The sequence below is a fragment of the Sinocyclocheilus grahami genome, unplaced genomic scaffold (genome assembly GCF_001515645.1).
Source record: "Sinocyclocheilus grahami isolate Dianchi unplaced genomic scaffold, SAMN03320097.WGS_v1.1 scaffold52.1, whole genome shotgun sequence".
Taxonomy (NCBI): domain Eukaryota; kingdom Metazoa; phylum Chordata; class Actinopteri; order Cypriniformes; family Cyprinidae; genus Sinocyclocheilus; species Sinocyclocheilus grahami.
The window spans coordinates 1,845,007-1,868,960 of record NW_015505231.1 but is presented as its reverse complement, the minus strand read 5'-3'; the positions used below and the strand labels follow the sequence as shown (position 1 = coordinate 1,868,960).

Genomic DNA, 23,954 nt, shown 5'->3' with positions numbered 1-23,954 from the left:
ATTTGTGATTTAACCTTTTGGTCATGAGTGGTAAGAGACTTCAGACATTAGAATTAATATCTTAAGCATTATAACATCTAAAGGAAAATATATTTTATTTTCAGGCATTGTGATTAGTATACAAACAGCTTCATAGTATGTATTAAACTAAAGTCAAAATTGTAGGACTATATGCTAACAGTATGATGTGATTTAAAGCCCAGCTTAATTCCCATATGTCAGACTGATGTCCAGCATACTTAATAGTAATATTGCCAACATCTTTGAAGCAGGTTTGTGTTAAAAATTACAACAGTTTTCTTACCTCCTGGATGGGTAAAAAGCCAACAACATTGCTCATATGAGGCAGATGAAAGACTAAAAGTTCAAATGTCAATGATGAATGTCATAATCACTTTTAGTTTAGACCTGGAATAATTTAAAGTCTTGAGAGGTAGTGTTTCATAAGCTTTAGCTATTCTAATGGTGCCTGAAAAGAAATGGAAAAAAAACAAAACCTAAATGTCTCAACCAGGTTCTTTGTAGAGCAAATAAACTACAATTACAATCAGGTATAATTTTTTTTTTTACAAATTGCATTCCATAATGTAACTACCTCTTTTGTACCTCTGTAGGAAATCTGAAATTTTGAACTTAATTTGTTAACTATCCTTTTAACATCATTCTAGCTGATCACTTCCTCTTCTTACCTCCAGGTGGCGCAACTATAATTTAAATTCTTAAGAGTGTCCTGATACAAGTTTGTAATGATTAGTGTATAGTTATAGAGAATGTTTACCAAAAAAAACCTTAAGTGGCTTTATCTGATAATTAAAATACTAAGTGTCTGCTAACTTAGAAGGAATATAATGTCTACTTACTGCATGTGTGATGATCACCACAAGGAGTAACTGAACTAAAACTAGCTCCTCTGTGTTACTAAACTAATAGGAAACAAATAAAAAAATTTAAATGTATGCTTATTTGATCATTCTAGTAAATGCGGTTCCCATCCAAAGTTCTAGTTATTTATTTTTTTCTGTGGCACATGATGTAACTGAAATTTTCATTGCTATTAATTTAGAATCTTTCTTATCCAAAGCTTACAGTACACTTAATTCAGAGACAGTCCTCATAGCTAGTGCTTTGCACAATTACAGGGAATCCCAGTAATGTTCCGGTTTATAATTCAGCCTTCCAGTTTTTATATCTGCGATCCTTGGATATCCAGATCTTCAACCTCAAAGCTATTATTTAAGGCATTAATTGATGAGATTAGCTGTCGTTAAATGTCCTTCACATTCGCAATACAGTTCTCTCAAACGGCACAATAGGATCAGTTGGACAGGAAATCAATTGATGCCCGCACCAGTTGGCCGGTTGCCACATCAACAGCTGTGACTTTGATCTCAGTGTCTCCAAACTGCATCGTCGTGCGAATCTCCCTGCGTTCAAACACTGATCCTTTATCGTTATCACCAGCGCTAGCTGCCACTGCCCCTGACTCAAGCAGGTCTAGCGTGATGGCACCACACTTCCTCACCCCGGGGTTGGTAATGTAGGTTATGTCATCAGTGTCACTGCAGTAGATGTTGATGATGATCTTTCTTTGTCCCATTCTTGCTGGAGTGTAGCTCCGCCTCACCACCTCTCCCAAGGCCACCGATTGATCAACACTTACAAAGCGGTCCAGGATGTCAGTGCACCATTCTCGGCCATCTTTTATGAGAAGCTTATCACGAGGGTGTCGGCCTTCCACAAAGCGGTTCAAAACCCCAACACCATAAGTTAATGGGCAACGGCGTACACGGACAACAGTGGGATCTAGACCAAACAGGACTGCACCCTTGAGGATGGTTAGACCTACGTCATGTGGAATTATGATACGGCAGTTTCGCCCTAGTGCATTTTGTGCCGCGCGTTGAAGCATGGGCGACTCTGCAAATCCTCCAACCAAGAAGAGAAAACGCACACCCTTTACTTCTTCCTTCTGCATCAGGTTCTCTGTTAGCGTGAGAGAAAGCGATAAGACTTTAGAGAATTGACCACCAATCTGCGGTTTGGTGTTTGTTTGAGAGACGGTGTGTCTCACCAATATGTTTTATGATGTTGTTGATGGTCGGCTGGAAAAGCTCATTCATGGCTTCCGCAGACAGCCTCAGCATCCCTTGAGATGACCACTTTATAAAATTCATACTGACAGAAACATCACACATTGTTAGAGACACACTCACATTTTCAAAGATATAATAAAGCTCTCAGTCAGTCAGACGTACTTGCTCTTGCGCAGGGCAGTCTCCACACTCTGCCCCCGGTGTCTCTTGTAGAAGTCAATGAAGGAAAAGGGCAGCGAGATGTTTAATGAGTTGGCCCGGCCAGGAGCCGCTGTGCGCTTGCGGGCTTCAAATGCAATGGTAAGGTCCACCCAAGCTGCTGGACGTTTAGCTTTAAAACTCTCAATGAAGTCAGCCCCAAAGATCTGGCACAACATGGCCTCAAAGGCAAGATCCACACCAACTGCTCCATATGGACCCCCTGAAAGAGAAACATGTATGTATCATTTAGGAAAGAGCTACATGCCACTAGATTTGTATGCTCATCTCCTATATCCTTTGGAATAAGTGATTGATGATCAATCAGGACGTCCTTCACCCTCTGGAGTGAAATAACAGGGCATGGCTAAAGTCATCACTCAAGACTGACCAGATTTGATTTCATTCTGAAGATTTTACCTATTAGGACGTGCTCCTAGATCAACAGGTCTTGAAAAAAACAATTCTTAACCCTGACACCAACTCTAACCATTAACTATCCCTAAAATCAAGGGGAAATGATAAACTAATAAGAATAGTGGTTGAACCCTCAACCACAGAGCACACAGCCTAACGTTTCCCCTAAACAAGCGGTGTCCAATCCTGATCCTGGAGGGACAATTTTATGTAGAGATTAGCTACAACACACCATCTTGGAAGTTTCTAGTGATCCTGAAGACTTTGATTAGCTGGTCCAGGTGTGTTTAATTAGGGCTGGAACCAAACTCTGCTGGAAGGTGACCTTCTTGGAACCTGTAGAATCCAATAGGTTGAAGTTTATTGTCCCAATGATGTGTACTTGAGATGTCATTGGGTGGGTGTGTCTGTGAAGTCCACAAGAACTTGAGATCTTAGGTTTCAGATGGGTGCTTATATGTGCCCTTGGTGTGTCTTTTTACCAATCCCACACAAACACATCATGGCAAACATTACCTGGCAGTCAATGTTGCATTACATCACCTAAGTGTGTGCTTGGAGGAGGAGTGACAGCTTGAGGGCAGTTGATCCAGGAATATGTCCTGCAGACAGCCTCAGCATCCCTTGAGATGACCACTTTATAAAATTCATACTGACAGAAACATCACACATTGTTAGAGACACACTCACATTTTCAAAGATATAATAAAGCTCTCAGTCAGTCAGACGTACTTGCTCTTGCGCAGGGCAGTCTCCACACTCTGCCCCCGGTGTCTCTTGTAGAAGTCAATGAAGGAAAAGGGCAGCGAGATGTTTAATGAGTTGGCCCGGCCAGGAGCCGCTGTGCGCTTGCGGGCTTCAAATGCAATGGTAAGGTCCACCCAAGCTGCTGGACGTTTAGCTTTAAAACTCTCAATGAAGTCAGCCCCAAAGATCTGGCACAACATGGCCTCAAAGGCAAGATCCACACCAACTGCTCCATATGGACCCCCTGAAAGGGAAACATGTATGTATCATTTAGGAAAGAGCTACATGCCACTAGATTTGTATGCTCATCTCCTATATCCTTTGGAATAAGTGATTGATGATCAATCAGGACGTCCTTCACCCTCTGGAGTGAAATAACAGGGCATGGCTAAAGTCATCACTCAAGACTGACCAGATTTGATTTCATTCTGAAGATTTTACCTATTAGGACGTGCTCCTAGATCAACAGGTCTTGAAAAAAACAATTCTTAACCCTGACACCAACTCTAACCATTAACTATCCCTAAAATCAAGGGGAAATGATAAACTAATAAGAATAGTGGTTGAACCCTCAACCACAGAGCACACAGCCTAACGTTTCCCCTAAACAAGCGGTGTCCAATCCTGATCCTGGAGGGACAATTTTATGTAGAGATTAGCTACAACACACCATCTTGGAAGTTTCTAGTGATCCTGAAGACTTTGATTAGCTGGTCCAGGTGTGTTTAATTAGGGCTGGAACCAAACTCTGCTGGAAGGTGACCTTCTTGGAACAGGTTTGGACAACCCTGCCCTAAACCTGTAGAATCCAATAGGTTGAAGTTTGTTGTCCCAATGATGTGTACTTGAGATGTCATTGGGTGGGTGTGTCTGTGAAGTCCACAAGAACTTGAGATCTTAGGTTTCAGATGGGTGCTTATATGTGCCCTTGGTGTGTCTTTTTACCAATCCCACACAAACACATCATGGCAAACACTACCTGGCAGTCAATGTTGCATTACATCACCTAAGTGTGTGCTTGGAGGAGGAGTGACAGCTTGAGGGCAGTTGATCCAGGAATATGTCCTATTTGGCTGAATTGAACTTGGTTATTCATGACTGTTCACTTTAGCCATGCATCATTTGGAGGTGAAAGTCTTATTGGAGGTAGCTGTGTGTGTGTGTGTGTGTGTGTGTGTGAAGGAGTCAGATTTGGTTCTCAACTAACCTGAGGCTTTGTAAAGCTCCTTCAGAGAGCCCTGTGGCTGCTCAATCTGATGCACTGTCAGATCCACTGTCCCACCACCACAGTCTGCCACAATGTACCGGTCACCTTTGAGAATACACACAGTTAAACTTATTCAGTCATGGGTTTCCTGCTTAGTAACTGTTAATAGACTGTAACAAGACTTATTTAAATAACACCCTTGTTCTTCTCTCTCTCTGACCTGCTGCAGTCAGGAAGATATTTTACCAAACAGCCTTCAGATATTGATGATACAGTCTGAGATAAGAGTGGCTTAGCTTGGCTCCTGCCAACTGACTTTACTCAACTACACAGGAGTAGAGAGAGGAATGTGTGTTTCTTGTTTGTTTACAGTGGTGTAATAACTCAGTTTCACGGGAAATGGCCTCCTCTTTGTGTGTCGATACACATGTGTGCACCATTAAGAACTGCAAGACACTATGAGAAAGCAAAGGAGGTCTGTATTTTGAGTATTGTGTGAGTTAGATTGTAATAAACTCGATCCCTCTTTCTCCAGGAAACATCTGGAGCTAAAGATCTGATTATTTTGACCCAGCACCTTGTCATTGTGCCAGTCATGCAGAGAGCACTGCACGCACACACACTGCAGCCATGCGCTCAGCTAGTAATAACATACCAATGATTGCTCCATAATGAGCGTCTCTTACACACATGCAAAGCAATTATCATATAAAGAGTCATATAAACAATATTATATACACATAAGGAACAAGAAAGTGTGATGATGGGGGAAATCATATTTTAAGAATGGAAGATTACAATACAATGCTGGAAATTATTACTTTGGGATGTATTGTTATGAATTCAATTTTGCTTGCCTGTTTGAAATCTTTTTGCTGGTCTATTTGTGGTTATTTCAAAGAATCACAAATAAAAAAGACATGTCTTTATTAAAGCATCCTCATGTTTAATTTGTCACAGTATCGACACTCTATATGTCCTACGGGCATCAAGATGTCTGTTTCAAACGAACTATGTCTGAGAACAAAATTACTATCCATAGAAATTAGCTGAATATATATATATATATATATATATACACACACACACATAATAGAAGTGATGATGATGATCTAGCTATGATGATAGCTAGATGTGTATCTCCATCTCTCACCTGTCTGCATCTCAGACCATAATTCTCCAGTACCACTCTCCACCAGAAAAGTTCTGCTATGCCTGGCTCTGCGGAGCTGCTCGCGTGCTGAAAGACAGATTGTTTTCCTTTAATCTGTGAATCACTCAATTCCCAATAATCAGCATAAATCAAAACCTTATCACATTAGAGCCAATAAACTCGAAACTTGAGCAAAAGAGAGAGGGAGAGATTGCAGTTACCTGGATCAATAATAAAAAAGCAGCCTGCTAAACAGACCCTGATTTAATGAACCTAAAGCCTTTGTTTATGAAACATGATCTTTGAGAAGTGAGCACAATTTCCTTTAAATATTGCTCTTATACCCAATAAAACAGGCTTGTTTCATGGCTGTAGTTTTATAGCGGGTGCTTTTAGTGAATAAAGACCTGCTAAACTAAAAATGATCTCTGCTTCACTTTGGGGGTTACTAAGGCTATACTGGTTGCTATTTTTCCTGAAGAACTCTTTTTATGGACTGCATTACTTCTAATATTTCTTTTCAGGTACAGTCTGTGAACACTGGAAGGCATGCTGTCTTACATTCCCACAGCTTGCACCAAACACACAGAGAAGAGAAAATTTAACCACACGTTTGGGACAATCTGGAACCCATTACAATATGAAACAGCATTTGACAAAGACAAAGACAGAAAGAAAAAGTAAAAACAAACCAATTTGAACTTTAATTACTCTAAAACCCATATGATTTGATACAACAGATACGGATAAATAATGTGCCCAGGCACAGTAAAACCCAATAAGTTCAGACAAACATTTGTGGAAACCAATTACCTCAAGACATTTAAGTTAACTAACTCATAGATTGAGTTAGTACAACTTTACAATTTTATTTTGTTCGACTTTACAATTACTAACACTTTACAATTTTAAACTAAATTTAATCAATAAACTAACTCATACAGATTGTTTGCATAAACATCATATTAATATCAACCTTTATGGTTATAAGATAATAGACTCAACTATGGGCACATTTGTATCATTATAGTTTTAAGATCAATACATAAAAAGCAGCAATGAAAAGGCATGGTATCTAAGAAAGTTTTTCTTTCCTCCATAGAAGTGTAAAGAAAAAAGAAGAAAAGAAAAGAAGCTTAAGTGTGTTTGTGTCCCTTGATTTCCTGTGGCAGTAAACATTGTCCAATTGTAAAACATGTTACATTTTGGAATGTACATTTGCTCACATACTTCTGAATAAGCAAGCAAAAATGCAAAAAAGAATGAAAGAACAAAAGAAATCATCCAGGGAAACTAGTGTAAGCAGTGAAGAGGAGGGTGAGCTCATGGTCCGCAGCACCTTGTTCCAATTATGATGTGAAATGTGTGTGTATGAGTGTAAGTATATTTTGTTTGAGTGTAAAAGCAGGAATGAATAATAGTGTCTACAGTATTTTATTTTATTTTTTGTATATAAATGTGAAAAGAGTGTTTGTAAAAGAGTACCATTTTATCTTTTGTCAAACCCTGATAAGAAAAACTGTGTCAATCCTTCAAAGAGGTTTTTTCAGCTCTGTGACCTTGGGGGACACTCACACCTTCAAGAAAATGTCATCTCTCTCTTTCTGTCTTAACCTAAACCACATGCTTTCATACTCACTAAGACCCACTTGGTTCTGAGTCTTACCCTAATCTGGCAAACTCTGTGCATAAACCCGCACATACCCACAGAAAACAAAAAAGTACTCTGTTTTCAGAGGATGAAAAACAATCCTGTATTAACTATGCTTTAGGCATGGTTCCCATTTAATGTTTATAGAGAAACGTTATACACTCAAAGCAAAAGATTTGGACTCCTTCCCAGGATCAATCTAAGAGCTAGTGATATTGTATAATGCTAATTGGTTGAGAATAAGAAAATACTTTTCTTACCTTGCCTAAAACTGGAATCAAAAGGGCGGGACCCGTCCACATCTAAACCATTAGTTACTAGTGGTTGACTGAGGTCAATGACCTGGTGTAGACGGAGCTTCCTGCAGTAGATGGATGCAGCCTCTGGTTCCAGAGCTATGAGGAGCTGCTCAGGAGAATCTGGAGTCACCAAACCTGCCTATGATAAGATTAGCTTTAATTAATAGTGTTTGAGTTAACATTGAGTAACTTATTCTAAACACCAGTTCAGTATCAAGTGTTTCCAAGGGTGAGTTTAGTTCCTGAATGAATCAGTGTTTTGAATACATATGACCCTGGCTGTGAAAACCCAGCTAAAGTCTTCTTTTTTTTGTGATTTACTGTTTTCTGCATAAAACCATCCTTCATAAGGTAAAGAACATTCTGTCAAAATGCAACACTTATATCTTTAATATTGACTGAGACCATGTCAAAGATTGAAATCATAGTGTAATTCATGGTTGAAATCAAACTTTGATACTTGTTATCTCAGAATTAGATTTTGAGACTTTAGCCTGGATTTCACAGAGAAAAGAAAAGAAGCTTAAGTGTGTTTGTGTCCCTTGATTTCCTGTGGCAGTAAACATTGTCCAATTGTAAAACATGTTACATTTTGGAATGTACATTTGCTCACATACTTCTGAATAAGCAAGCAAAAATGCAAAAAAGAATGAAAGAACAAAAGAAATCATCCAGGGAAACTAGTGTAAGCAGTGAAGAGGAGGGTGAGCTCATGGTCCGCAGCACCTTGTTCCAATTATGATGTGAAATGTGTGTGTATGAGTGTAAGTATATTTTGTTTGAGTGTAAAAGCAGGAATGAATAATAGTGTCTACAGTATTTTATTTTATTTTTTGTATATAAATGTGAAAAGAGTGTTTGTAAAAGAGTACCATTTTATCTTTTGTCAAACCCTGATAAGAAAAACTGTGTCAATCCTTCAAAGAGGTTTTTTCAGCTCTGTGACCTTGGGGGACACTCACACCTTCAAGAAAATGTCATCTCTCTCTTTCTGTCTTAACCTAAACCACATGCTTTCATACTCACTAAGACCCACTTGGTTCTGAGTCTTACCCTAATCTGGCAAACTCTGTGCATAAACCCGCACATACCCACAGAAAACAAAAAAGTACTCTGTTTTCAGAGGATGAAAAACAATCCTGTATTAACTATGCTTTAGGCATGGTTCCCATTTAATGTTTATAGAGAAACGTTATACACTCAAAGCAAAAGATTTGGACTCCTTCCCAGGATCAATCTAAGAGCTAGTGATATTGTATAATGCTAATTGGTTGAGAATAAGAAAATACTTTTCTTACCTTGCCTAAAACTGGAATCAAAAGGGCGGGACCCGTCCACATCTAAACCATTAGTTACTAGTGGTTGACTGAGGTCAATGACCTGGTGTAGACGGAGCTTCCTGCAGTAGATGGATGCAGCCTCTGGTTCCAGAGCTATGAGGAGCTGCTCAGGAGAATCTGGAGTCACCAAACCTGCCTATGATAAGATTAGCTTTAATTAATAGTGTTTGAGTTAACATTGAGTAACTTATTCTAAACACCAGTTCAGTATCAAGTGTTTCCAAGGGTGAGTTTAGTTCCTGAATGAATCAGTGTTTTGAATACATATGACCCTGGCTGTGAAAACCCAGCTAAAGTCTTCTTTTTTTGTGATTTACTGTTTTCTGCATAAAACCATCCTTCATAAGGTAAAGAACATTCTGTCAAAATGCAACACTGATATCTTTAATATTGACTGAGACCATGTCAAAGATTGAAATCATAGTGTAATTCATGGTTGAAATCAAACTTTGATACTTGTTATCTCAGAATTAGATTTTGAGACTTTAGCCTGGATTTCACAGAGAGGGTCACAGATCAGTTAACTGAATGATTTAATGATACAGTCACTTTTTTGGTTCCTGAATGAATCAGTGTTTTCAATTTGGTTGAGTAAATAATTCACTGACTCACTCATATAGACAGTAATGTGTTTTGTTCCTAAACGAATAAGTGTTTTAAACAAATTGGTTGAGTGAGTGATTCAATGACTCACTCATATAGAGAGTCACTTGTTTCTTTTCCAAATGAATACGTGTTTTGAACAAATCTGGTAACTGAATAATTTAGCGAGTCACTCATAAAGACACTTATTGCCACCTATTGGTGTGATGATGTAACCTGCACAAAGCGTTACTAAAAAAATCCCCATCACTAATACACCAACTGATATAAGTTCATACCAGATGATGCAAGCACTATTGGGCTCTTTTGACTTGGGACAGTTATTAAACACCATAGCAACGCCTTAGCAACCACCCACAACATTCTAGCAACCAAGTAATAATTTGCGAACAACACTCAGAACACCTTGCAACTGCATAACAATACCCTGGCACCCACCCACTACACTCTAGCATCAACTGACAATTTTTTATGAGCAAGTACTACTTACATTTTTATCATAAAACCTGTAAGCAATGAGCACAACTGGTAGCAAGGTAACCAAAGTAACAGAAGAAAAGGTATCCACACATTTTGAAAGTATCAGTTAACTGCCCCAGTTGGTCATGGAGTTATGATGGGAGATGGTGGGCTGCCTCATTCCCCCTCTCTTGCTTGGCTGGGACAGGCGTGGTTTCCTGTGTTTGTGTGCTGGTCTTTTTTGCGTTGATTAACCTCTGTGACACTGCAAAGAGGAAATGAACCTGCCTTACCTCTAGTAAGGTATATAGAAATAAAGATCTGATGCTACTAGAACAAATACTGTTCTGACATGAGCCTGTTTAATATGTAGAGCTGGTGTAGGTTGGTTTGGGCATAAATTCAAGGAGATTTCAGTGGACTTAGAGTTTGAGCAGCTGGTAGTGATCGAATCAACAGTATTTGTTCTTTTATGGCAATTCCTGCACTGTTGATTGTTGTATGGCCTGAGATGTACATATTGTGCCAAAAATAATCTCTGTGATTGATTTCTTAGTGTTTTGCTCATAGGGATATTTACAGCTCTGCAATACAGTATATTTCACACAGGCAAACACACATATATAAAATGGATATCAGGTTATTGGTCCCACTTGGCACACTATACCTCTCACGCTCATACAAAAGTCTTTCAGTATTCCCATTTACTGTATGTGTCCAGTGACTTTTGCATTCTTTTTCATATACGCACATTTCCTGAACTTCACTGGGGGGCTGCAGGACACAATGTTCAATGTGGGAGTATGCATTTGTGTATGTGTGCATGAGAGAAGAAAGAGAGAAAGAGAAAAAAAGAGAAAGAAATTTGAATGTGTAATTTCAGATCAGTAATCCTATACCAAATATGCAGCTTCTCGCATGAACTGCTTGGCTGGTTGCCGCCACACCGCAGGAACAGTGATGACCCAACGTACTTCATTACCTTCCAGCACAGAGAAAGACTGGTCCTTCACCTCCTGAAAAACACACACACAGACAAACATTACTACTTTTCCTATTCTTATCTAAACTACATTCCACAGATAACATTTTCATACGTCTATTAGTTATTGATATCCTGATTTCCGTTCCGCTTTAAAAAATACAGTGATGTGTTGCACTCATGACCCCCATGCATGGCCGGAGGTTTGGTCAAAATCTCCATGTTAATGTTTCCCACAAGCCTTCAGGGGCTCCAGGAAGGAGGACTGGTTTGGGTCCAGCCAAGACTGACTACAGATTGGCCCATAACCTCCACCTCCCCCAACCCCTACTCTTCACAGAGATTGGATGTGTTCTTGTATGAGTGAAGGAAAAGTGCATCCTGAAAGATTTGGACCGAAGCCACAGCACACTATTGCTCTACATTATGGTGGTTTATGTTCAGTCTGGCCCTGGAGGCAGATTTACGTTGCACAACTAATATAGGCAACAAATGCCTACATAAATAAAAGTAAAACCAAGACAATAACAGCACTTTATGAAGAAATTGTATACAGGTGTCTTTCTAATAAAATACATTTTAAACATATTGGAAATTCTGTATTTAATATCCATTTATTCTCCAAACTTCTTTTCCTTGTTGGTATATGCTGGAGTCTATACAAGCTTGTTGAGCCAAAGTCTGTATTTAATATGGCAGTGGCTATATTGCACTAAATGTAAATAGCGACAGAGTCAATTTACACTAAGTACGAATAGCAATACATGCTATTTGTACACTAAGTGCAAATAGTGAGTGAGTGAGTGAGTGAGTGACGTGACATGTGGTGACCCATACTTGGAATTAGTGCTCTGCATTTAACCCATCCAAAGTGCACACACACAGCAGTGAACACACACACACCATGAACACACACCCGGAGCAGTGGGCAGCCATTTTTGGCCTACACTGTTAAAAAAATAAAAAAAAAGCAGTTGGGGGTTCAAGGGCACCTAAGGTAGGAGAGAGTGCTGTACATTCACTCCTACCCACCTACAATCCCTGCCGGAACAAGACTCGAACCCACAACCTTTGGGTTATGAGTCCGACTCTCTAACCATTAGGCCACGACTTCCCCGATATGCTATTTACGTAAAGTGCAAATAGATTCTATTTAGGCCTACACTGTTAAAAAAATAGCAGGATTTTGCTATTTATAGCCTACTACTTATTACAAATAGTGGCAATAATCTGCACCTCAATATTGCAGTACATTATAAAACAGTATGCAATAAAAAGTGTAAATTATAATGTTAATTCATATTATTAAATGGATGCCACCTTATAGGGACAATAAAGCCTTCCCTATACCCTAACCCTACCCGATACTTTATTTTCAACTGTTTGATTATTTCCTTCATTTTCACTGAAAATAAATGCCTTTCTGCTGTGATATGAGATTTGAAAAGGGAGAAAAAAAAGTTTGGCAAAAGGCTACAACACACATTTTACCATCTGCTGATAATTGATGGTCATCTTTTGTAGTGTTGACTACCCCAATCACACGTTGGTGGGCGGAGTTACTATAAATAGCCTCTGCCAACAAGGCGGGCTATTTGCACTTAGTGTAAATAGACACTCCGATTTAATATATCATCTGTATATATATATATACAGTATATATATACATATATATATATATATATATGGATTGGATTGCTGGATTGCTGTCCATGATCAATGGCTCAACTTGAATTACTTAGTAAAAATAATATACTGTATATTTTACATTTAAAATAGTTAACGTTAATAGAAATAAAAGTAAAGTTGTGATGGTGGAGCAACAGTTTACCCTACAATCTTACAAAAAATAGTACCTTTTGGGGTGCAACCACTTGTCACTGGGGCAGTACCCTCATAAAGCATTAATACCCTTTCGATATATGAATCCTAATATAGTGTATTTGGCTCCTTTAGGGGTTGAACGTATCCTCCTGAACTTTTGTTGAGAACTTGTTTAGTTGACTGTCTTTGTACTACTTTGCCTCTGTTTTGTGTGTTTATGCTCACCTTTAAAGCATGTTCTCTGAAGAACCTCAAGGCGTGAGCAAACACCTCAATAGCCCAGACTCTTCTTCCACTAACAGACTCCAGCTCGGTCTCCATAGTGAGATCCTATAGAAAGAAAGAGAGTCTGCTGCAGAAATTCTTACAAAGATGTGACATAAATAACACACTCCCCTTATGCTCTGCTTCAGACAAATAGATGCATTTTTTGACAGTGGTGTGATACCTTATGACAAAAGCTTGATCCCCTAAGCTGAGCAATTACTCTACCTGAAGAAAAATATACATCAAAAACATAGTCAAGATATGATAGATGCTCTGCTTACACTGGTGCTGTGGATTTTCATTTTGAATTTGTCAAAGTAGAGCCAATGCCTGGCTTCCTCAGGGTCAAGGTCATGATAGCTGTCTCGAGCTGCAAAGCCAAAACTGTGGAACCGGAGGTCAGGGGTCAGCAGTAGGCAAGTTGGACTCTTCTGATTGGCTACACCAGGGTCGCCACCCTCCCACCGTCTGTTAAATAATAAAAAGTAAGGAGAAATGTAGGGTAAGAAGTGGATTGGGGAGTTATAATAATTTCAGGTTAGACAATGTTTTTGTGCCGATGTCATAAATACCTCATCATGTGAATGGTCTCAGGATCTTCTGTGAAACTGAATGCATAGCCACTGGAGGTGGTGCCAAAATCTATAGCAACAACCACAGAAAATGGACGAGCCACACGCGGTCTAACCTCTGTACGCTACAGAGGGAAAGAAAGAAAAACAAGACATACAGAAAGAAAATAAATCTATTGCCTTATCACTCTTTCAAAGGGGTGGCTTTACAAAAAGTTCTCCCTGGTATGAAGAGTATGACCCCTTCTCCCTCTTTTCTCTTATCTCTAGATCATTTCCCTGACCTGAGTGTTACATTTACCAAACACCTCAGAGTGGAGTGTATCATGTATAATTTTCAGGTCATGGTCATATCACTATTTTTTCAGTCATGTAAAACCGATTTGTACTGATTTGTGTTTAAAAATGTGAGATGCAGGGCAGTGTAATGAAGAAAAGAAATGCACAAGAAGCTGCAAAAGATGGTCAAACATGTCTACTGCATGTTTACATCATAAAACAATGGATTAAGTAGCACTGTGGAACACAAAAAATAAGGTGACATTGGAATGGGAAAAAAAGCGAGGTCTTTTTTAAAGCTAAACACATTTTTTAAAGTTTTTTAACTTCAACTTCAACTGTTGTATACAAAACACTTCAAAATACACAAGTGCAAGAATGTAACAATGTAAAAGGATGGAACTGAGATGCAAAATGGTGTTCTGTGTGAATGGTTGGAGGGTTCGTTCACACAAATGCAAATGTGCATAGAAAAAACTAAAACGCCTCGTTTAAACACATGTCTACGTCACGATGTGGGAAGATTTGCATAACGCTGCGCAAATGTTCACGCAAAGAAAGAAGGCATAACTTTATTGTTGCTGCCACCACCGCTGCCATGTTGTGAAGACGCTGTGTGTTTCGTTGCAAAAGTGAAAATATGTTTGGCCTTCCAAAAGAGGACACGACTAGAAATCAATGGTTAAGTTGTATTTACAACACTGTTCCTGTTCAACCCAAATATTCAGATGTGTGCAGCACATTTTATGGAGGACTGTTTCCTGATCCTGCGAGAGTAGACTACACTCTCCGCTCTAAAAAATATGTCAAATTCATGACCCTCATCCATGACCAGAGGTTGGGGGCGAAATCTCCATGTTAATGTTTTCCCACAAGCCTTCAGGGGCTCCAGGAAGAAGGAGGAAGAAGGTTTGGGTCCAGGAAAGTCTGACTACAGATTGGCCCAGAACCTCCACCTCCCCAAACCCCCACTCTTCACCTAGACTGGATGTGTTCTTGTTTGAGTGAAGGAAAGCCACAGCACACTACTGCTCTGCATTATAGTGGTTGTTCATGTTCAGTCTGGCCCTGGAGGGAAATTTAAGTTGCACAACTAAAATAGGCAACAAATGCCTAAATAAATAAAGGAATAACCAAGACAAACAGACTTTAAAAATGTTTCACAAATGTTCAAATAATTCTTGAGTAATCAAGTACAAGTACAAAGAAATTGTATCTGAAAATACTTTTTATATATATTAGAAATTATGTAATTAATATCAATTTATTCTGCAAACTTTTAGTCCTGTGTAGGGTTACTAGCTTGTTAAGCAAAAGACTATATTTAATATAGTAATATATATATATATATATTTCTGTCAGGACCACTATGTCAAAGATGATTGACAATTAGCATACAGTTTGTATTGCCGGTATGGTTCTGTTCTGGGCAAGAACTCCCTGTGCATCAATGCAGCCTAGCAGTAACCCCCCAGGGTAAACAGAACATTTATTTTTGAAAGCATCCTCACTTTACAGCATTTTTACACAAGTGCCTAAAACTTTTTACGTTATTGTAACTTTGCAGGTAGGTTTCTTGAAGTGAATGAGTTATAGCAGATTTCTAGTTCCCAGCATGCTTTGTTTCTGACTATTAAAGGAGAGTAAAGGAGAGTATGTTATTTCATGTGTTTTTGCTCAATATTATTATAGGGGGAGTTCTATTAGTGTTTAATGTTAGATTATTTTGGAATTTAAAAGGGTTTCTGGTATGTCTGAGTTTTTGGGGTTACCATTGTGCTGAAGAGTAGAGCCTGTGGTTAGGATGGTGATTGGCCAAACACCATTAAGACTCTAAGTTGTTTAATTTATAAAGTAATGACTGTGCACTCTTCATCACAATGGTAGTCTCTTTGCAAAATACTTCAGTACATGGTGGTGTGCTTGACTTGTGCTATTGTTAACTAGCTAATATTAAATATATGTAAGGTAAATAATTATAAAATATAAATGTATTGTCTTATTGATATGTGTGTGTCTGTATACTGCATGAGTAGATATGTTTAAAAATGTTTTTTTCTGTTTTGTGTGTTTATGTTCACCTTTAAAGCATGTTCTCTGAAGAACCTCAAGGCGTAAGCAAACACCTCAATAGCCCGAACTCTTCTTCCACTAACAGACTCCAGCTCGGTCTCCATAGTGAGATCCTATTGAAAATAAAATAGTCTGCTGCAGAAATGCTTACCGAGATGTGACATAAATAATACACTTCCCTTATCCTCTGCTGCAGACTGACAGTATATATATGTTTGACAGTGTTGTGATACCTTAACAAACATGCTTGATTCCCCCAAGCTGAGCAATTACTCTACCTGAAGAAAAATATACATCAAAAACATAGTCAAGATATGATAGATGCTCTGCTTACACTGGTGCTGTGGATTTTCATTTTGAATTTGTCAAAGTAGAGCCAATGCCTGGCTTCCTCAGGGTCAAGGTCATGATAGCTGTCTCGAGCTGCAAAGCCAAAACTGTGGAACCGGAGGTCAGGGGTCAGCAGTAGGCAAGTTGGACTCTTCTGATTGGCTACACCAGGGTCGCCACCCTCCCACCGTCTGTTAAATAATAAAAAGTAAGGAGAAATGTAGGGTAAGAAGTGGATTGGGGAGTTATAATAATTTCAGGTTAGACAATGTTTTTGTGCCGATGTCATAAATACCTCATCATGTGAATGGTCTCAGGATCTTCTGTGAAACTGAATGCATAGCCACTGGAGGTGGTGCCAAAATCTATAGCAACAACCACAGAAAATGGACGAGCCACACGCGGTCTAACCTCTGTACGCTACAGAGGGAAAGAAAGAAAAACAAGACATACAGAAAGAAAATAAATCTATTGCCTTATCACTCTTTCAAAGGGGTGGCTTTACAAAAAGTTCTCCCTGGTATGAAGAGTATGACCCCTTCTCCCTCTTTTCTCTTATCTCTAGATCATTTCCCTGACCTGAGTGTTACATTTACCAAACACCTCAGAGTGGAGTGTATCATGTATAATTTTCAGGTCATGGTCATATCACTATTTTTTCAGTCATGTAAAACCGATTTGTACTGATTTGTGTTTAAAAATGTGAGATGCAGGGCAGTGTAATGAAGAAAAGAAATGCACAAGAAGCTGCAAAAGATGGTCAAACATGTCTACTGCATGTTTACATCATAAAACAATGGATTAAGTAGCACTGTGGAACACAAAAAATAAGGTGACATTGGAATGGGAAAAAAAGCGAGGTCTTTTTTAAAGCTAAACACATTTTTTAAAGTTTTTTAACTTCAACTTCAACTGTTGTATACAAAACACTTCAAAATACACAAGTGCAAGAATGTAAAAGTGTAAAAGGATGGAACTGAGATGCAAAATGGTGTTCTGTGTGAATGGTTGGAGGGTTCGTTCACACAAATGCATAGAAAAATAGAAAAAACTAAAGCGCCTGTTTAAACACATGTCTACGTCACGATGTGGGAAGATTTGCATAACGCTGCGCAAATGTTCACGCAAAGAAAGAAGGCATAACTTTATTGTTGCTGCCACCACCGCTGCCATGTTGTGAAGACGCTGTGTGTTTCGTTGCAAAAGTGAAAATATGTTTGGCCTTCCAAAAGAGGACACGACTAGAAATCAATGGTTAAGTTGTATTTACAACACTGTTCCTGTTCAACCTAAATATTCAGATGTGTGCAGCACATTTTATGGAGGACTGTTTCCTGATCCTGCGAGAGTAGACTACACTCTTAAAAATAAAGGTGCTTCACGATGCCATAGAAGAACCTTTTTGTCTAAATGGTTCCATAAAGAACTTTTAACATCTGAAGAACCTTTCTGTTTCACAAATGGTTCTTTGTGGTGAAAGAAGGTTCTTCAGATTATAAAAAGATAAGCAAGAGATGGTTCTTTAAAGAACCTTTGACTGAATGGTTCTTTGTGGAACCAAAAATGGTTCTTCTATGGCATCGCTTTATGGAGGACTGTTTCCTGATCCTGGTAGAGTAGACTACAATGCCGGCTGTTCTGACTCACAGTCTGTAAATACGTTTTCATATTTAAAGAATTTGCCATGGATGATTCAAACGCGAGTTTTGAGCAGTGTAGAAATGCAGAAATGGTTTTATGTTTACGCAGCAACTTTTCCACGACATTCTAATTTATTGAGATGCACCTGTAAGAATGTGCACGTTTTGAACTAAATTGAAAAGACTTACAGAACAGAACAGACATATTACACATACAGAATAAATACGATAACATATTTGACTACAAATCTCAATTTAACATTTTTATTGTTTGTTGTTTTCATTGTTTTTTTATGTATGTTTTCTCTTTCTCAAACATCATAATAGGTTGTCCCAGCTGCAACAACAAAATCATGACATGATGCTGGTGGGTGTATTAGTCATGCCGTCTCACTAGATTTAAAGTTTCCCAAAGCTCTTGTTGGGCTCTGTTTTCCTGACCAAATGATCTGAAACTGGAGAGAAGCACAATAAACACTGAAATGTGTTAAGTTAAACTATAGTCTGATATAATACAAGTACTTTAATTCTGTGCTAAGTTACAAAATATCGGATTTACAGTTATTTCTTTTATCTGATGAACACAGAAGGGAAAATGTGGTACTTTCTGAAATTCAACCTCATGCCCCCCAACCCCCCAAAGTGTTCCATTCCCCCTATTTTCCCCATCTCTCTTGCCATAATCTTTTCTTTGGACTCTTTCCCATTTTCTTTTTCTTCCACTGTTCATTTCAAACCTTTTCAGTGCTTGTAGATGCAGGGTAAGAGGGAAGCAACATTCCCTCGACAGTGTGTGTGTGTGTGTGTGTGTGTGTGTGTGTGTGCGTGTATGTTGCTCAGAAGAGAAAAATGGTTTGGAAAAGCATAAAAGGTGGAGAGGGAGAGGTAAGGGGCCTCCCACAATGCTTGTTTAGTAAATGGATCTGACTGAAATATACTCTCCAGATGCTATCTGCACTGTTCTTGCACTAGTGCAACAAAGAAAATGGTACCACATTTTGAGCACTTCATAGCACTTCACTTTCTGCTACAAAGAATATTTAGTGGCTTTGGCAGAAAAGGTAGAAATATAAACACATTTGCAAATTGAAAAAGTGAAAACTTTAAAATGATACAAGCCCATTGAACCTGATTGATTTCAGATGATAATGAATTATCACTGCCTCTCCATATGGTTTCAGACAAACTTAATATAGATCACAAACGACATCAAAGAGGCTTTCTGGCACTGAGTCTGAGTCTTTTGAACAAAGTATATACAAAACATAATATTTACAATCCATATCCCAGTCACTGTAAAATGCTGTCTAGTCAGAGTTATTATCGTTAAGTAAAATTAAACAACAAAAGCATGTTCATTACAATAAAACAAAATACACATTTTTTTTTTTAGTTTAAGTACTAAAACTAAATAAAGTAAAACTATAAACTAAAACTATATTAAAAGCAACAAATTGCTAAAACGTAAATATTCAAATGATAAAATATTTAAAATGAGAATATTAACTAAAACTGTAATAGTGTATCAGTGATATTAAAATAACACTGTCTAGTAATGTATGTCAGTCCCTCTTTATATTCCACCATCCATCAGCATCTGTGGCATATTGTCGACTGCCACCAAAAATGATTTCAACTTGTACCTCAGTTTGTTGAACACAAACACACCTCCTGCTTCCTCAAAAAGCTTTCTAGGAAAATCTTCCTATTAATTTCCACCCTTGAGACACAGCGACACAGTAATATTTGCAGAAACTGAGGTCAAGTGTGACTCACCCCTTTCCTACTACATTATAATTATAGTCATTTTAAAGGATGTGCAAAGCCATATTTAATGTCCGTCAGGTAAATACGGTCAAACTGTCCACTAAAATCCCATTTGTCTTTTTATGTCATACTAAAACATCCTTAAATCACCTCTCTGGAAAGTCCCCATCAATCCCACTGCACTCCTGTCAGTCATCACAGCACAGAAGACAAAGCACTGCACCTGATGCTGGTGCCGTTTATAGATTTCACTCTGTTTTAGCATGTCAACTTTCTACTCACCCTTTTGTTTAGGATGTTCTAGTGTACCCTGCCTGGGGTTGTTCAGTCCCCAAAGTCCAGAATCCCCAAACAATTGGATGTCTTAGTAGCAGAGTCCGTATAATGATGCTGTTTTCCAACAGAAGATTCAGCCAAATGCTTGAAAGAAGAAAAGCACTGAATGTTTGGTCCAGAGTGAACTGCACAGATCCAAAGAATATTCCTGTGACTGTCTTTGTTTCTGTATCCCAGCAGTCAATCCCACATCTGCTGTGGAATGTCAGGGAGGAATGGTTGAGAGAGCCGCACGCACACACATGTACAGGGACTGGATATGAAGGTTGCTGTAGTGCAGGGGGAAAGGGAGGGAGGAGGATCTGACTTCATACTGACACAGATTCAATCACTGTGTATCCGTGTGTGTTTATTGAACTGAGAGAGAGGGAGAGGGAGAGAGAGAGAGAGAGAGAGGGTGGGGAGTTTTTGGAGTGGCAGCGTGCACTGATTAAGTCATCCGACCCCCCTTCTCCTGTTCCCCCTCTTTTCCTCCTGCCCACCCCCTGCATCCAACTCTTTCATCTTCCTCAGCTTCTCTTCCAGCTCGGTCCTTTTTCTTTCCTTTCTGTCTTCTCTTCACTCTCTGTTTCATTTCTTGCTGTCCTCCCTTTCACTCTTTAAAAAACATTCATAAATTGGAACGATCTCAGACAGTTTAAAATTGTACAATATACTAAAAAACTTCATATGAATCCAGCTCATCTGTATTCCATTAGTCTGACCTTCTAATTGTAAATGTTCTTGAATGCACACTCAAGGCCACTATTCTAACTATTCACTACTCCATGGTCATGACACAGGGTGCATTATGCTGTCGTTTTAGGGAGTTAATAGCTGGTTCAACAAACATGTAAGAGGTTATAACTCACAAATGTTTGATACTTCTTGGTTAGGGATTTGTTCCAATACCTAACCTGGAATTGTAAAAAAAAAAAAAAAAAACTTTTACACTTCTATAATATTTTATGTATCTGTATTATAAACTACTGACAGAGACAGTGTTACAAACACCAAACACCATCAGGGTAACACACATGACACCAGTGTTCATACTGAGTAAACCTAAAACTATTAGAAACTGTTTTCGTTAATTGAAATAAAGCTGAACTAAACCTAAATATGAACATTAGATGAAGCACTTGAACTTAAAAACGTAAATGACAATCAGAAGTTGTGCCTTGGCAATAACTAACTTAAATAAGTGCTAAAACTAATAATAATAATAACAATAATAGTAATAATAATAATAATAATAATAATAATAGTGAAATAATACTCAAATAAAAAACTAAAGCTAAAAAAGCTAAAACATAAATTAATTAATTAATAATTATTTTTTTTTAAGTATATATATAAATAAATAAATAAATAATAATAATAATAAAAACTTAACACTGCATGACACTAAGCTAAAAAAAATAACAACCTGAAATGTCACATGAAGCATTCCAGTGTATATAAGTGAAGTGTTTAGTTCAAATCTATTAACATATTTACTGACATACTGCTCGAGACTTACTGATATAAAAATTATAATTACACATTACTGGGATTACCTGTGCAAAATGCACATTTCTTCTTATCAAGCCTAAAATGTGTTTTAATGTCACTATTGATGAGGGTTGTATGATCTTTGAATAACATCGGTTTTTAAATGCAGGATATTTAATGTGTACCTAAAGTATACTTGCAATAGTTCCACTTTAGCACAATCAAATATACTTCAGTATATCTTTAGTTGGACTTCAGCATCTGCGCAAATAAAGTACATTAAGTACAAAATGAGTTGTTCCTGTTTAGCAGACTTTAAGTATACCAGTTTAGTATACCAAAAGCAAAATTGCAGGGTATTTTTATGAACCACATAAATATGTAAATGTATTTGTAGCATGCGTAGCACAAAATATATGTATTTCAAATACATTTAGTACATTTATTTGTCACTAGGGTAACATTGTAAGTCAAATACTCAAATAAAATTGTGCATATCAGAAATGAAATGTTTCTGGTTGTAGTTATTTATTATACAGTGATCTCCCAAACAAACCTTCTAGGGCTGGCATACAAAAAGCATAATACGCCTTAAGCAAAATATAAAATTCCTGTTACCAATACTTTTGTGAAATTAGTACATTTTAGTGGAGTTCATGTGGTAGTTGAACGGTGGTAGGCAGAATTGCTCAAATGTGCTCACAAATACTCTCCCTCTATCCATTTCTCTTTAACAAGAAAACTTTCTATGAATCCATATTTTTCTTTTTTGTCTGGACCACATTACCAATGGCATTTGCCTCCCTAAGCCACCAGGGCCAATCTCTCACAAAGGTGAGGGGCCAACAGACCTACCTTTTCTCTTTTCTATTTTTTACTGACAGAGACACACATGTTCTCTGTTCCATAATTGACTGTAAGTTGGAGTATCCATTCATAACTATCAGCTGAGCCACTTCAGAATATTCTGGCCAGGCTATGTATAAACACTCCAGACCACACATTGCATTCTTGGTCAGACAGGAAGCAACCAAGTGAGTGGAGAGGAAGTGAACAACCCCCGACTAAGCTAGTCGTGCTGCACACTGAACCAGGAAGTGCTTTGGCTCTGATCACGAACACACCCTAAAGCTTCCTCTTTTATACACCACCCTTCCGCTTTCAAAAGGGCTGCCCATAACCTTGCTAAGCATCAACCTTTCTTTAGCAATTAGAATGACAAAATGTCATTTTCTAGCTTATATCACCTGTTGAAAGATTTCGATTAATTTTAGATATTAGTTCTGCCGCTCATCAATTTTATTTATCAACAGACCTACCGTAATATGAGCATGAATGCAAAAATGCCATGTGTGTGTAAATACTATGTACACATGAGTATATGCCTTCCACCCTCGCCTTTCCTGTGACTGTTCTTGAGGAAAAGGTGGGTGGGTCCACTCCTCTGACCTCAGTCACACACACACACACACACACTGCTATTTTCATTGAGACTCCCACGTTAACTCTATTGTAATGCCAGATTTTATTAGATGACTACAGCCACACTATCAAAATCCACCCACTCATATGAGACTGTATAGACCAGACTGGAAAAGGCCGGAGGACCTTGGGACATGGAAACCCAATGTTAAGGTGGTTTTCATAAATAATGACACTGATACCGTCGGGAAATAAGTAGTACAATAGGAACAAATCCCTGGGAGAAGCAGCATTTGGCAAACACACTGCTTTTTGGGCTGTTGAGAGTTTTGGGGAACAAAAAAAAAAATCAGAGAAGTTTGTTTGTGCAGTGAGAATCTGGTCTAACTATAAGGTTTCATAACGCAAATGAAACCTCCATTAAATGACTAAGCTATGTAAACTTTATGACCTTCTTCCAACAAATCAGCATTGAGCAGTGGTGCTTTGAAACACACACAACATGATCCAGACAGTTGTATTAGTTTAAGCAGGTCCAGCAATCTCAGTAATGATGGAATATTGAGAAATCACTGGAAATAATGAAGACAACTGCTTCAAATGATGTTTACGTTGTCAGCAAGTCTCACTTCTATTACACACAAAACATAAAATGCACCTATGTACTAGGCCTGTAAAAGTGTCCTCTAAGGACTGCTCATCATAAAGAGTCGTTTAGTGTAGCTGAGGCATGTAAGAATGTGGCCTTCTCCCCATATTTTGTCTCTGGTAAGGTTGAAAGTGAAGTGAAGTGAAGTGAAGTGACATGTGGCCAAGTATGGT

The 23,954-nt window shown here is 38.3% G+C and overlaps 1 protein-coding gene across 1 annotated transcript; it reads right to left on the bottom strand.

The window, feature by feature from the left end:
- Positions 1-33: 33 nt before the first annotated feature.
- On the bottom strand, positions 34-16,268 carry LOC107583310 (heat shock 70 kDa protein 12B-like). The gene is made up of 11 exons (XM_016269488.1): positions 16,173-16,268; positions 13,813-13,937; positions 13,522-13,708; positions 13,199-13,303; positions 11,067-11,183; positions 9,064-9,241; positions 5,816-5,902; positions 4,663-4,767; positions 3,441-3,699; positions 2,072-2,175; positions 34-1,983 (listed from the first exon to the last, which is right to left on the bottom strand). Exons 1-11 carry the CDS (start codon positions 16,266-16,268, stop codon positions 1,316-1,318), a joined length of 2,031 nt encoding a protein of 676 aa, XP_016124974.1. The 3' UTR covers positions 34-1,315.
- Positions 16,269-23,954: the final 7,686 nt, after the last annotated feature.